This window comes from Callorhinus ursinus, unplaced genomic scaffold, assembly GCF_003265705.2.
Source record: "Callorhinus ursinus isolate GAN/ISIS: 27379988/994484 unplaced genomic scaffold, GSC_fseal_2.0 scaffold14, whole genome shotgun sequence".
NCBI classification, from domain to species: Eukaryota; Metazoa; Chordata; class Mammalia; order Carnivora; family Otariidae; genus Callorhinus; species Callorhinus ursinus.
In genome coordinates, this window is record NW_027397076.1 from 35,810,001 (window position 1) to 35,825,356 (window position 15,356).

Sequence of the window (15,356 nt, forward strand, 5' to 3'; positions counted from 1 at the left end):
CTCCCAAAAGGGAATCCATGCATGCATCCGGTGCCCCAGTTTTGGGGGCTACCATCCATGGGATACCGCTTAGTAGCTCTGGTAGCCTAAGTGGGGTTTGTGTTCATGGCTCCACAGGACACTAGCAAACAAACAGTTCTTAACTGGCTCTCACCCCAGGGCTCAGTGTAAAGGGAATAGGGAGACCCATCCATCCCCCAGTCCTCCCCTGAAAGAGATTTATTTGCATCCTTTAAAAGCCTCTGCCTGAGGGTCTGGAATACAATCGGCCTGAATCTAGGTACTGATAGGTCTTGGCACAACCTCAACTACTGGGAACTACTAAGAATAAAGTAGGCTGCTTAGACAATCAGGTTTGAGAAACAACCAAAAGCTAGGGCAGAGCTGAATGATAAGGTTCATCTACAAAAGACCACTCCTCCAGGACTGGAAGATGTGGGTGTTTTACCTAATATACAGAAACCAACACAGAGTCAAAGAAAATGAAGAAACAGAGCAATATATTCCAAACAAAAAAATAAGGTAAAGCCTCAAAAAGACCTTACTGAAACAGAGATAAGTGATTTACCTGATAAAGAGTTCAAATAATGACCATAAACATGCTCACTGAGCTCAGGAGAACAATGCATGAACAAAATGAGAATTTCAACAAAGAGGTATTACAAGACACCACCAAATAGAAGTCACACAGCTGAAGAATACAGTAATAGAACTGAAAAATACAACAGACTCAACATCAGACTAGATGAAGCAGAAAAATCAGTGAACTTGAAAACAGGGCATTGGAACTAATCCAATCAGAGCAACAAAAGGGAAAGAATGCAATAGCGTGGAGATCGCTCAAGGGACTTATGGGACAACATTGGGCATACCAACATTCGCATTATAGGGGTCCCAGAAGAAGAGAGTAAGGGACAGAAAACTTAATGAATAATGGCTGAAGAGTTCCCTAACCTGGGGAAGGAAACAGACCTCCAGATCCAGGAGGGCCGGAGAGTGCCAAATAAGATGAACTCAGACCCACACCAAGACACATTATAATCAAAGTGTCAGAAGTTGAAGACAGGGAATCTGAAAAGTAGCAAGAGAAAAACAACTTGTTACATACAAGGAAATTCCCATATTATCAGATTTTTTTTCAACAGAAACTTTGCAAGCCAGAACGGAGTGGCACAGTATATTCAAAGTGCTGAAAGAAAGAACCACCAACCAAGAATATATGGCAAAGCTGTCCTTCAGAACTGAAAAAGAAAGGATTTTCTAGACAAGCAAAAATTAAGGAGTTCATCGCCACTGGACCAGCCTTACAAGAAAGTTTAAAGGAACTTCAGGCTGAAATGAAAGGGTACTAATTAGTAATACAAAAACTCACTGGTAAAGGTAAATCTTTAATAAAATTCAGAAGAGTCTAATGTAAAGATAGTGGTTAATCACTTACAAAACTATTATGAAGGTTAAAAGACAAAGTAGCAAAAATATAACTACAATAATTTGTTAATGGATACACAAGATAACAAGATGTAAAATATGGGCAGGAGGGAGTAAACATGCAAAGGTTTAGAATGCAATATTATAAACTTAAAATAGACTGTTACAGTTTTATGTAAGTGTCAAGGTAACCAGAAAGCAAAAACCTATACATAAAAAAAGATGAAGGAATCTAAGCATACCACTTTAGAAAACCAACAGATAGCAAAGGAAGAGAACAAAGGAATTACAAACCAGCCAGAAAGCAATTATCAAAATGGCAGTGAGTACATACCTATCAGTAATTACTTTAAAAGTAAATGGACTAAATTCTCCAATAAAAAGAGTGGCTGGATCAATTAAAAAAATAAGTAAAAATAAATAAACCATAAGACCCATCTACGTATGTTTCCTGCAGGAGACTCCCACTTCAGACACACACAGACTGAAAGTGAAGAGGTGGAAAAAATATTCCATGCAAATGGAAACCAAAAGAAAGCTGGGATAGCTATACTTATATCAGACAAAATAGACTTTAAGACAAAGACTAATAAGAAACAAGGTTATTATAGAATTATGAAGGAGTCAATCCAACAAAATGATCTAACATAGGAGTACTTAACTATATAAAGCAAATCTTAACAGACCTACAGGGGAAAATAGACAGCAATATAATAACAGTAAGGGGCTTTAATATATCACTTTCATCAATGGATAGGTCATCCAGACAGAAAATGGTACTTAACATATACAGAGCATTCCAACCAACAGCAGCAGAATACACATTTTCTTCAAGTGCACATGGAACAAATTTACAAAGGCTGGGGTGCCTGCGTGGCTCACTTGGCTAAGCATCTGCCTTCAGCTCAGGTCATGATCACAGGGCCCTGGGATTAAGCCCCATGCCAGACTCCTTGCTCAGCTGGGAACCTGCTTCTCCCTCTCCCTCAGCCTACTGCTCTGCCTACTTGTGCTCATGCCCTGTCAAATAAATAAATAAATAAATAAATAAAATCTTATCTTTTCCAACCTCGGTGGTATAAAACTAGAAATCAATTAATAGAAGAAAATTGGAAAATTCACAAATATTCAGAGATGAAACAACATGCTACTGCACAACCAGTAGGTCAAAAGAGAAATCAAAATCTTGAAATGAATGAAATGAAAATACAACATACCAAAACTTATGGGATGCAACAAAAGCAGTTCTAAGAGAGAAGTTCAGAGGGATAAATGCCTACAATTAAACAGAGATCTCATAGAATTGTTCAATCACTATATTGTACACCTGAATCTAATACAACACTGTTAACTATACTGGAATTAAAATTTAAAAAAAAAAAATCTCAACCTAACTTTACACCTCAATGAACTAAAAAAAGAACAAAATAAGCCCAAAGTTAGGAGAAGGAAGAAACAAAGAACAGAAATAAATGAAATAGAAACTAAAAAGACAATAGAAAAAAAAAATAAAACTAAGAGCTAGTTATTTGAAAAGATAAGCCTTTAGCTAGACTCACCAAGAAAAAAAGAGCAAGAACTCAAAATCAGAAATGAAAGAGATGTTGTAACTGATACCACAGAAATGCAAATGATCATAAAAGACTAAACAATTATACACCAAAAAAGTGGACAACCTAGATGATAGTTAAATCCATAGAAGCATACACCTACCAAGACTGAATCATGAAAAAAAGAAAATCTGAACAGACCTTTTACCAGTAAGGAGATTTTTGGCATGTTTTTGATTACTAATTCAAACAAAAGCCCAAGACTAGATGGCTCCATTGGTGAATTTTACCATTTAAAGAAGAATTAATACCAGTCCTCAAATACTTCCAAAAAACAGAAAAGAATGCTCTCAAACTCATTTTACAAGGCCAGCATTACCCTGATAGCAAAACCATGACACAAGAAAATTACAAGCCAATATCCCTGATGAACATAGATGCAAAAATCCTCCAACAAAGTATTAGCAAATCAACCTCAACAATACATTAAAAGGACCTTCCTTGATCTAGTGGGATTTTTTCCAGGGATGCAAGGATGGTTCGACATCTGCAAAATCAGCGTAATATACCACATTAACAAAATATGAAAGATAAAAATAATATGATCATCCCAATAGATGCAGAAAAAAACCATTTAACAAAATTTAACATCCATTTATAAAAACTCTAAACAAGAAAAAATCTTGAACTATGTTAACTAGATATATTGTGATCATTTCACAAATATATCAAATCACTATGTTGTACATTTGAAACTAATGCTATATGACAATTATATCTCAATTTTTGGGAAGGTTTACCTTCCCTTAAATACTTTATTATTATTTTTTTTAAAGATTATTTATTTATTTGAGAGAGAGAGAGAATGAGAGATAGAGAGCACGAGAGGGAAGAGGGTCAGAGGGAGAAGCAGACTCCCTGCTGAGCAGGGAGCCTGATGCAGGACTCGATCTCGGGACTCCAGGATCATGACCTGAGCCGAAGGCAGTCACTTAACCAACTGAGCCACCCAGGCGCCCCTTTTATTATCATCCAAACAACTTAATAAATATTGGGTGTATTTTTCTTAAATAACTACAAGAATTCTTTTTCATATGTCATAAAATGTAGTGTTAACATTTAGTGTTCTTTTTGTCTTGCAGGTATAAAGGGTCAAGTTTTTGATCAGAATGGGAATCCATTACCCAATGTAATTGTAGAAGTCCAAGACAGAAAACATATCTGCCCTTATAGAACCAACAAATTTGGAGAGTATTATCTTCTTCTCTTGCCTGGGTCCTATGTAATAAATGTAAGTATACAGCCCTCGTTATGGTTATTAAAACATTTTAGAACTTGCAGTAGTTACCCAGAAGGAATCCAAAATAAGTCTGGAAAGTCCCAAAAGTAGATACATCAGGACAGAAGGGAAGGTCATCAACAGACTTGCATTTGGAAGGGAGTGGGAGAGGTGGAAATAATAGGAACATAACAAACAACTCATGTTTTTTCCCAACTGGCAGTGTTTTTAATAGAAGCCCAAACCTATTTCTTGTGACATGTCCTATGATAAAAGATGGAATGAACATTATTAATAAGAATAATTAAACAATGTAGTTACAGTACTTCCAAGCTTCATGGAATACCATTTCAATGCCCATTTCATGAGACATAATTTCTGCTATTAAAAAAATGGACTGGGACATAAGTTCCTTAGAATTCATTATAAAAATTTGATCCACAAATGTTACCACTATATAAAGCTAGTAATAGACATATTTTGCAGCCCTTCCATAAGCAAATGATGTTGAGTTCCAATCAATGCATGTAAAGTTCCAGGTTTAATTCTAGAAGATGTCTGAGTCATTTATTCCTAAAGGGAGGCTTGGACTAGTTTGAGCCCAAACAGATGCATGTGAATGAACTAAATGAAAAAGTACCTGATTTATTTGGCCTGATTGTGCCTCTTTCTCCTTGATACGACTTTCTCTAACTCTCAAGATTCTTCTCCTTTGCTTAGTGGGTCTGATGCCAGCTACAAGCAGTCATTCCATATAGAGTGACTCCTGGGAAAAGGTGGTCATCTACTCAGTAGTAAAAACTGGCTTTACATTCTGTCATAACTTAAAGGTGAAATAATGAAAGGCATGTTTTTCAATTCATAAAACTAGGATTCAGAGCTTCTCTGTTCCATAGGTTAGTCCCACAGGGCCCAGCAGGGGGCCCATCAACTGCTAATCTTAAGAATCTCTCCTAGAACTGGAAAGACCTCAATTCACTGTGAATTTTTGCCTAAAAAGGCCCTTTATTTTCCTGTTACAGTGACATTTCCATTCCATGAAAAAACGTGTGTGTGTATGGGTGTCTTTGTAATGAATCTAAATTATTTTTATGTAATGCCCAAAATAAGGCACACCTTTATAAAATTATGAATTGTTCATTTCCCTTTAGACTACCATAGTACGTGTTGGCTTTAGCCTCTAATTCTAGGACAAGGTTGGAAGGCAAGACTTTGGAAGCTGAAATGAATGACTAAAATATATACCAACTGGAGCTTACGTAAATGATTTACCCCCATTATTTTCCTTCTCCATATATAATAAAACTATTTCTCAGGGGCGCCTGGGTGGCTCAGTTGGTTAAGCGTCTGCCTTCAGCTCAGGTCATGATCCCGGGCTCCTGCGATTGAGCCCCCATGTTGGGCTCCCTGCTCAATGGAGAGCCTACTTCTCCCTCTCATTCCGCACCTCCCACCCCCACACTGGTGCCACTCATGCTCGCTCGCGCTCTGTCAAATAAATAAAATCTTTTTTTAAAAAAGTATTTCTCGGTGGACATCATCTGTAGTTAGTTTAGCATTTGTCCTATTTTTCCTGATTTCTTCCACCAAAATCAATCAATCAGTCAATCAGTCAGTCAATAAATCTAGCTTAAGATTTAGACTCAGAGAGAAAGCCAGGTAAAATCAAAGCCTTTGAGGAAGCAGTAAACTTGTAAAGCTGCAAGGAAAATGGAATAAATTGAGAACAGAATTCCACTTACAAATATTCTTGATACCCAATCAGGATATTAAGTACAGACTCGGAACAAAGGAAAACAGTCAATTCTTTACCTTTGCTCTCCATAAAAATGATGGGGAGACAATCAGTCTATGGCTTCCTTCTCCTAGGATACATCTCCAGATAAGGGACCTGTCTTTATTTCACTTCATAACTCTGGGCAACAGGCATCGGACAACTCATTCAGTGAGTCGGCCTGAAGCTGTTACTAACCTGGGAGGCCTGGCAGCTGGTTATATGTGTTTCATAAAGGCCACATTTTAGTGGTGGATGTCAGTGTTTTTAGTGTTGGCACCACTTAACATCTGAAATCACTCAGATGATTGTTTTTTTGTTTCCTCTCAGGTTACAGTCCCTGGACACGATCCATACCTCACAAAGGTGGTTATTCCAGAAAAATCCCAGAACTTCAGTGCTCTTAAAAAGGATATTTTACTTCCCTTCAGAGGGCAACTGGATTCTATCCCAGTATCAAATCCTTCATGTCCTAAGATTCCTCTGTATAGTGATTTGCCAAGCCATTCAGCTGCAACAAAGCCTGGTTTGTTCTTATTTTTAGTGACTGTCTTTCACATATTTGTCAAATAAAGCAAAATGTGAAACACAACCCCCATCATCACCAGGAATCAGGGATTACTCATGCCAGGTTACTGCAACTCTGTTAACTCCCTCTGTGGGACCTTGACTCAAGAAACGCCATGGTCCTTCCCTAAGAAGAGAAATGGTTGTTTTCAAACCACAACAAGCAATGTGTGGTGATAACAAAGGAATGATTTAATCTTGATGAATGGAAGAAACCTACCTTTCAGGTACTGTCCACTACACTTAACCTTGAAGTTGTCTTAGAAATTTAACTTGAGAATCAAGAAAGAAGTTCCTGCAAGAAAAAAATGGAGCAAATTTTGTATACAGAGCCAGATGAATATAAGCAATGAAGATGAACATTCATTGATAACCTACTATCTACAAAACCTGGCCATGAGTGCCATATGTGAAGACATAGTAAGTGCCATATGTAATTACTTCTCAGCACAGGGAGAAATGACAGGACTGGGAATATTTCACGTCACAGATGTTCTAAGGAAATAGGAGTGGAGAGAGGCAACCGTGTCTCAGTGGCCCAAGAAAAACAATATGGGCCTGATGGGATGACAAGGTTCTACATACAGAGCCCCAAAACAACAGGTCAGTTAAACCTTTCCACACTCAGATGCCACAGTTTTGTTATGCTGAGGACCGCCAAGTGTGTAACTCTAGCATCTTGCCTGAGCCTCAAACTCAAGCCCAACTTCCCACTGTGCATATCCACCTGGATGTGACCCACTGGTACCTCAAACTCATCATGTTGAAATGGGACATATTTTTCTCCCTGGAGCTGCTCTTCCCCCTGTATTGTCTCTGGTACCAGTGAACTAGAAACCCGAGAGTCATCCTTGATGCTTTCTCCTCCTCCCTCAGCCCGTATATTCAGTCAGTCACTAAAGATTGCTGTGAATTATAAATGTTGGTTGATTCTCCCTCTCTCCGTGGCTGGTACCATTGTCAGTTTAGGCCATCATGACTCACTGCCCCCACTGCAGCAGTCTTACTGGTCTCTTGCGCCCAGCCTTCTCCTCTTCAAATCCATCTTCACACAGCACTGGGGAGGAAGGTCTACTCAACAAGCAACAACAATCAACTTGCTTATAGTTCCTGTACACTTAATGCACGGTTTGTGTCCCGTATCTGAACACCATTCTGACTCACCACTACATTTTCTTTCCCACTCCTTTAAAACTCAGTTCAGGTGTCAACTCCTCCAGGAAGCCTTTGCTGACATTCATCCCTCCCAGTCAATCTGGGAACCTTTCCTCTTTGGTACTCAAATGGGTTACCTCTATTAGGAATTTACAACTGTATTATAATCTTCTACTTTCATGTGTGATTTTCCCTAATAGAATGTGAGCTTTGAGGCCAGGGTCTATTTAATTAGTTTGAAAAATTCATTTTTTTTTTTTAATCTTCAGAGCCCAGTACTTAGTAGAAACTGAACGAATGAGTGAACAAAGAGTTCTATGAACCTACTACACCCAGTGTCTCCCAGAAACTTGTGTTGGGCTTTGAGTCATTTTGTCAAATGAGGTCCTATGCTTTGGCAATCTCTAGCTCAGTAGCAACACTGACAGAAGAGTTTTCAAATACGTATCAACAAATAAGTTCAAATATGGTGGTGTTATTACGCTTTGCATTTATCCTAAGGTTCATAGTAAATGTATTGTTACCTGTTAACAACACAAACTACCTTTTAATCAGAAAACAAAATTTTTACCATTAGTACTCAATTGAAACAACTGTTCTCCACTATCATGAGAGTTAACCTATCTTAAAACATTTTATGTAAGAATTAAGGGGGAAACATCAAAACAAAAAATAGCAACTCCTAAGCAGATTTCTAAGTGCTATGCATTGCTCATGGAATATGAGTTGCCTTGGTTCTTTAAATTGAAAGTTCTCTAGGATCTGAAAACAAAGCTATGCTGTGCTTGGTATGTGATGAATGCGTGAGAACCACAAATGAGTGGGAGATACCTGGGCACTTAGGAGCTATTCCTGTGCCAATCATACTTGTTCATCTAAACAGAATTTGTAGTCTTTTTATCTCTTATAAAATCTGGTAATAACTTGAATATCTGATTTTTTATTTAAATAAACAGTAATTTATTATGTACTTGAAAGTATGTATCAATATTACAGAAATGATTTCGGTATGCAACAAAGCACATAAACTCGATTTACCATCAAGCCTTATTTTTCAGTCAGACATTCTGAGTCCTAACTTTTCTAAGATACCAATTTTCAAAGGGACATGAACTGAAATCTGAACTGGTTCATGAGCCTTAATGTAAACTCCTTAAGGAAAGAATATTTTTAAAATCAGAAATTTTATCAAACTTAAAATCGTTTAGAGACAAGTAAAGCAATCTCGAAACCAAATCTATACCAAACGTGAATTTAATACAGAGCATGTTCAGGGTACGTATTTTGCAGCAAAGTGCTCAGAAGTAAACTTTGTAGTGAGGGTTTAGTATGATTGAATCTCCACTAACCAAGTTAAGTGTCCAAAGGGAGAAGCCACCATGTACTTCCAACTATACTCAGACCAGAGCCCCAAATCTCCACACATGACATCTTACCCTCTTAGACTGGTGGTTATGCTCCTCAGGTCCTGAGTTCAGGGTATAATTCCTTTTATGAAGGAAACAACATGGTAAAGGGTTACAAGATAGAGAAAAGACGACAGAATGCAGGAGTAAGATTTTAATTAGAAGGCAAGACCGCTGAGTTCAAACCCACCCCACATTCAGTTTCCTTACCTGTTAAATGAAGGCCCCTGCTTGATTGATTCTGTATCAAAAGCAGCAGTTTAAGATGCCATTATTTTGATGTCCTTTTTGGTACTTGGCCAGGCAGAGAAAGGATAACTAACACTGGGTGACATAAATATTTTGAAAGCAGCAGAATATACCTTATTAAAGACCAGGTCTTTTGTCTCAGATACAAACAGAATTGACCTGAAAACTGAAACACTGGCTAGGTGGAATGAGCATTAATAATAGTTAAGGCATCTCCTGAACTAACACAGCTTTTTATGTACCTATCTAAATTATGATAAATGTTAACATGAGTGAATCTAAATGGAAGGGAGTATTTTAGAGAAATGTTAAGTCCCCACAAGTAAGTGTCAGTTTGATTTTGGTACTTAATTATCACATTCAGAGCAGAAGTATTAAAAGCCTCTTAGCATTTTTTAAAGTCTAAGAAATCAATGTTGTGTTTCATTCCCGAAGTGAATTTGCATTTGTAATGTTTTTAAAATTGTTATAAGAAGTTACCTCTAGCTTTAGAAAGTAAAAATATCTGATACTGGAGTGGAAATACCTTTCCTAGGGAATCCAGAAAAAATGAGCACAGCATATTGTCTCATAATAAATTGCTTATTAAGAAGTTTGGTTTTTATTCCACAGTAACAATACAGTTGTCTATTTTATGACAGATCCTTATATCTTCCTCATGACTTTAGATGGGGGAAAGGGGGAGAAAATGATTACTGAAGAGCCAAAAAAAAAAAAAAAAAGCAACAACAAAAACAAACCACCTCATGATACCTAAAGTAGAAGTTTAGGGAAAGAGTTGAACTTCGTTAGAGACTTTACATTCTATCACTAATAAGCAGATACTCTACTGGCCACAAAACATCTTATCCTACTTAGCATATGAACTACTCCACAGCCTTTTATAGATGTTTCACAGCTGATTTATAAGTTTTCTCAGTGACTTTCTTCTGTACTATAATTAAGAACTTGCACAAATTGTCTAAGACAAAGTTTATTGGGTAGGGGCCATGACAACCTCTGAATTTAGAATATTCCTGTTTTTGGTTTTTTTTTTAAGATTTTATTATTTATTTGAGAGAGTGTACACGAGTCAGGGGGGTAGACAGAGGGAGAGGGAGAAGCAGGCTCTCTGCTCAGCAGGGAGCCTGATGCAGGGCTCAATCCCACGACCCCCAGATTACAACCTGAGCTAAAGGCAGACACTTAACCAAATGAGCCACCCAGGCGCCCCTCCTGATTCTTAATAAGAATATTCATGTAAGCAATGAATACAGTTTCCTTCCATTACCATTACCTTAAAAACAAATATGCAAATGTAACAAAGTCTACATAACTAGACAGAACTGATTACCACCAAATAAAGCCTGGACAAGACCAAATTTAATTATCGTTTTATGAGGCAATAATATTGCAACAACTCTTCAAAACCCAGTCACTCCAGGACAGTTATGATAAATACCCAACCTATTATGTATGTTATATTCTAAATCACTTTGTACCATGGGGCAGATGATGGATGAAAAATGTGCCTTCTGATTAAAAATAAAAAAAACTGCAAACTTCAAAATGCACATTAATGTAGTAAAGGCTCTGAAAAATCATGCAGGAAAGAAATGGATTTTCCAAACATAAGCCAGAGAACCATTTCCTTAAATAGTTTAGCCTGGTACCATCCCTCTGAACTTACATTCCTTTATTACCAAATACATTTTGGAAAATGCTGGTACAGGGAGAAGTCTTTTGTCCTAGGTAATAAATTTTGTGGATTTTTTGAAACACAGAACGTAGTTATAAACCAAGATTTGCCTTCTGTAAGAATTGGAAAATTAACAGCCCCTAGCCCTCATCACTGTAACCCCTGATGTCAAATTTCCAGCCAAGGACAGACTCAAGGTTGCCCTCTGAAACATGTATACAACAGTTTAAATGAGACATGGCTGAGTACAAAATGGCTAATTTAGAGGTACCAATTTCTAAAAAATGATAACTATCTCAACTTAGTAAGTGGGAAAAGGTCTTCTATTTTCAAGAGAATTCATTGTATGTAGGAACCCCTTTGGCAGAAGTTAAATGGAACATTTTAGCTAGACTTCAATATTTGCAGTTCTTTAGAGGGTCCATTCCTCCCTACTCCCCCCAAAAGGTACAATTTTAAAATGAACTAAATTTTAAAATATTAGAATAGGGAAAAGAAGTAAAACAAGTAATTAGTCCATTTTTTTGGATGACAGAATTATGTGGGGGTTTTTTTCCAACTTCATTTTTGAAAAGTTTTCTATTTCTATTTTTTATAATGAAAGAAAAGCGAATGATTTAAAGACTGGAACCTCAAATTTTAGAGGTACCAGTTTACACAGGTAATTGCTACACCTTAACACATTCATTAAACATTTCCCAGAGTTTATGCTGAAGTAACACTTACTTAAGTCAAAGTTAATTTAAAAATTGTTTTCCCTTGGGCGCCTGGGTGGCGCAAGGGACGTTAAGCGTCTGCCTTCGGCTCAGGTCATGATCCCAGGGTCCTGGGATCGAGTCCTGCGTCGGGCTCCCTGCTCGGTGGGAGGCCTGCTTCTCCGTTTCCCACTCCCCCTGCTTGTGTTCCCTCTCTCGCTGTGTCTCTCTCTGTCAAATAAATAAATAAAATCTTTAAAAAAATAAAAATAAAAATTGTTTTCCCTTATGGACCACGGACATGAAGTTTTAAAGGATGAATACTGAAGGATTTCAGGACCAAGATGGGAAGTTTGTGTTTAAACAAGCAAGAGCAGAACTCCCATCACGTCTTTGCTCTCTAGCCCAGCAAGCTCTCCCAGGGGGAGTGTTCTGTCCCATTAAAGGTCTACCTACCATTAAAGGATGCCTGCAGAGAACTCCCAGAGCAGCGCTTCCACCTTGTGGTTAGAAAAGTCTTTAACTAAAGAGATTTGGTCTTCTCATTTGCCTCTTAAAAAAGAACAAAATAAATGTGAGAAAAGGTGGAAAAACAATACAGAGGGATGTTTTAAGAAAGCTTTACCAATTCTGTTACAATCCTGATAGCATATCAACTTTTGAAAAACCACTGTTTTGTTAGAACGTTTCTCTTTTGCCTTTGAAGTAATTTTTGCAATTATTGCAATACTGCAGACTCTTTTTTCTGGATATTTTTTAAAACTGTCTTTTCCTCTTATAAATTTGAGAAAACTACATAGCTGTTTTCTTTGACAATCATCCTTTACTGAATGCCTACTGTCCACACAATGCATTATATTAGGCACCTGCGGGGGCGGGGGGGAGGAGATACAAACGGATGTTAGAACCTGCTTTTGGAGAGAAGATACAAAGCAACATATAAATAAATTTAAGTGTAAACAAAGTACCTCAGAATTGAGACAATGTAGAAGGGAAAAAAGATAGGGTTAATTCAAGGCTAATTCAGCTGCGTTTTGGAGTTGTATCCATTTATGGTCATAAATGGTCAATGGATACAAGAAAAGTATTAAAAACTACCATTTATAACTCTTTACTACCTGCCAGACCCTGTCGTAAGTAAGCTCTATAGATTTGTCTCTGATTCTAAGGTCACAAAGCAGGTACCTGATCTGCTATTTGAATTTAGCCCTTCCCACTCCATTAGGATAAAAATAACTCATGAGAGAGGATACAAATGAACTTTGTTGCAGCCAAAGTGTTTAAGAGTACAATGGTGAAAAGAAAGTAGCTGTTTCTAGAGAAGTCTAAAAGTCTAAAATGAACACCCAGAACATTTGCAATATTCAACAATAGAATTATTGAAGTTTTTTTCTGTATTTAAATCGGGGAACCAACATGAAGCTATCTGTAAATTATAAATGAACCAAAAATGGGAGAGACCAAAGGCAGGGAGGTCAATTTAGGTAGGTTGTACTGTGATCTTGGAAAAAGGCCTAATACGGGGTGTGACCTGGAAAGATGTGAACCAAAATTAACACATAGTAGTACTATAATTTAACTGAGAAATGTTTAAATGGAATTCATCTAACATGACGGTAACAAAGATGGGGAAAAAAAGACAAATTTTGCAATTTGGAATGTGAAAGATACTACTGTAATAAGTTGACTTTATTAGTAGGACATCTAAATAATTATATTTTCAAGCAGATCTGTGGGACTGAAACAGGATGAAAGGAAAATGTTTATCAGGTTTTTTTAAGATTTATTAGAGCATGAGCGAGCGGGAGGGGGGCAGGGGCAGGAGGAGAAGGAGACTCCCCGCTGAGCAGGGAGCCCCATATATATATAGGGCTCGATCCCAGGAGGCCGGGATCATGACCTGAGCCAAAGGCAACAACTTAACCGACTGAGCCACCAGGTGCTCCAACGTCCATAATTTTTAAAAACATGAATCTTTAAAGAGCTTTAAAAGAGAACAAAAATTTGTTTTAGGATCATCTCTCTCCTAAAAAAAATCAGTTACGGTCTTCTTATCCAAAATATAATTCTAACAATTTTAGTACCTCACTTGAAATGTATTACCTATAATAAATTACTGAACATGTGGGGAGTCTCCCATCTGCTCGCACTTCAGACTACTCTTGTTCTATGTTCTGTGGCTTTTTATCAGTTCCTGTTAACAGTCCATTTTATAATTGAACATATTCAACACTTCTGAGCACCTTATGCGCTGCTGCTTTAATATATTTATCTTCTTAGGGACGCCTGGGTGGCTCATTCGTTAAGCGTCTGCCTTTGGCTCAGGTCATGATCCCGGGGTCCTGGGATTGAACCTCACGTCGGGCTCTCTGCTCTGGGGAAGCCTGCTTCTCCCTCTCCCACTCTCCCTGCTTGTGTTCCCTCTCTCGCTGTGTCTGTCAAAATAAATAAAATCTTTTAAAAAGAATACTTCTTTTTAAAACAGTACTTGTAAATGTCAATAATTCCCTACCATATATAAAGGAAGGCTGGCTCTGTATGATAGACAATAAGGCCACAAACTTTTAAACAGTATTTTTTTAAGCTGAAGAAACACTCTGTAAAGATGAAATCAAACTCCAGTACAAAATCCAAACAGCGAGCAAGTGCAACTACGAACTTTTCACAATGCCGTGACAACTTGCAGTTACCACCCTAAACCAACAGAGGTACACACTACACGCTAATCAGTACCTTTAAAACCTTCATTAAAAATGAAGGTGAGGGCGCCTGGGTGGCTCAGTTGGTTAAGCAACTGCCTTCGGCTCAGGTCATGATCCTGGAGTCCCTGGATCGAGTCCCGCATCGGGCTCCCTGCTCAGCAGGGAGTCTGCTTCTCCCTCTGACCCTCTTCCCTCTCATGCTCCCTCTCATGCTCTCTCTCTCAAATAAATAAATAAAATCTTTAAAAAAAAAAAAATGAAGGTGAACAAAATGATGCCAACAGCTAACTCTGGTCTGACTTTGGAGCCTGCAGATTTCTGCTTTGAAGTCAGCTTCAAGACAGGTCCCAATGCTTTGAGATTCACTCAAATTCTTATTGATCATCTATATATTGGTGTCACAATCGGCCTCATGGAATTTAGCTTCAGAAATGCAGAGAAATTACAGAAAATTACAACAGGGCTTTTCATGCTGACAAGTAGCAGGGTGGTTAGTCCTAACTCCCCTCCCCTGCCCCAGCTACATCCCTTCCAGAACATTCACCATCACTTGTTGAGAAACCACTTAAGCCAACCTGCCACGTGATAACACAAGTGAACGGAAAGGAGAAAACAGCATTTCATGGCTCTACTAAAATTTGTAACATCATTCTCTCAAGTGAGTCTTACTCGATGCCTTGGAGGCTCCCTACTGCATCAAGCTGTCCATTCATACATGTACTGCCACAGAGGGCAGTCTTGGCCATTCCAAAATAGAAGCACATTCACACTTGTACCTTTGATTACCCAATAAGATGATATTCAAGTATAATTTCTGTTTTAACAGAACTCATTATAAAAGTTTATAAAATCCAATAATCATTCTTGAAACAA

The 15,356-nt window shown here is 37.8% G+C and overlaps 1 protein-coding gene across 5 annotated transcripts in view; it reads left to right on the plus strand.

Annotated features, from left to right (window-relative positions):
- CPM (carboxypeptidase M) overlaps nt 1-8,730 on the plus strand; it is a 131,978-nt gene extending 123,248 nt beyond the window's left edge. For all 5 annotated transcript variants that reach the window (XM_025882939.2, XM_073900681.1, XM_025882941.2 and 2 more), the window contains exons 8-9: nt 4,121-4,269; nt 6,362-8,730. In XM_025882939.2, coding sequence (XP_025738724.1) covers nt 4,121-4,269; nt 6,362-6,604 — 392 coding nt within the window. In that variant the 3' untranslated portion in view covers nt 6,605-8,730. The remainder of the gene's footprint in view (nt 1-4,120; nt 4,270-6,361) is intronic.
- Nucleotides 8,731-15,356: the final 6,626 nt, after the last annotated feature.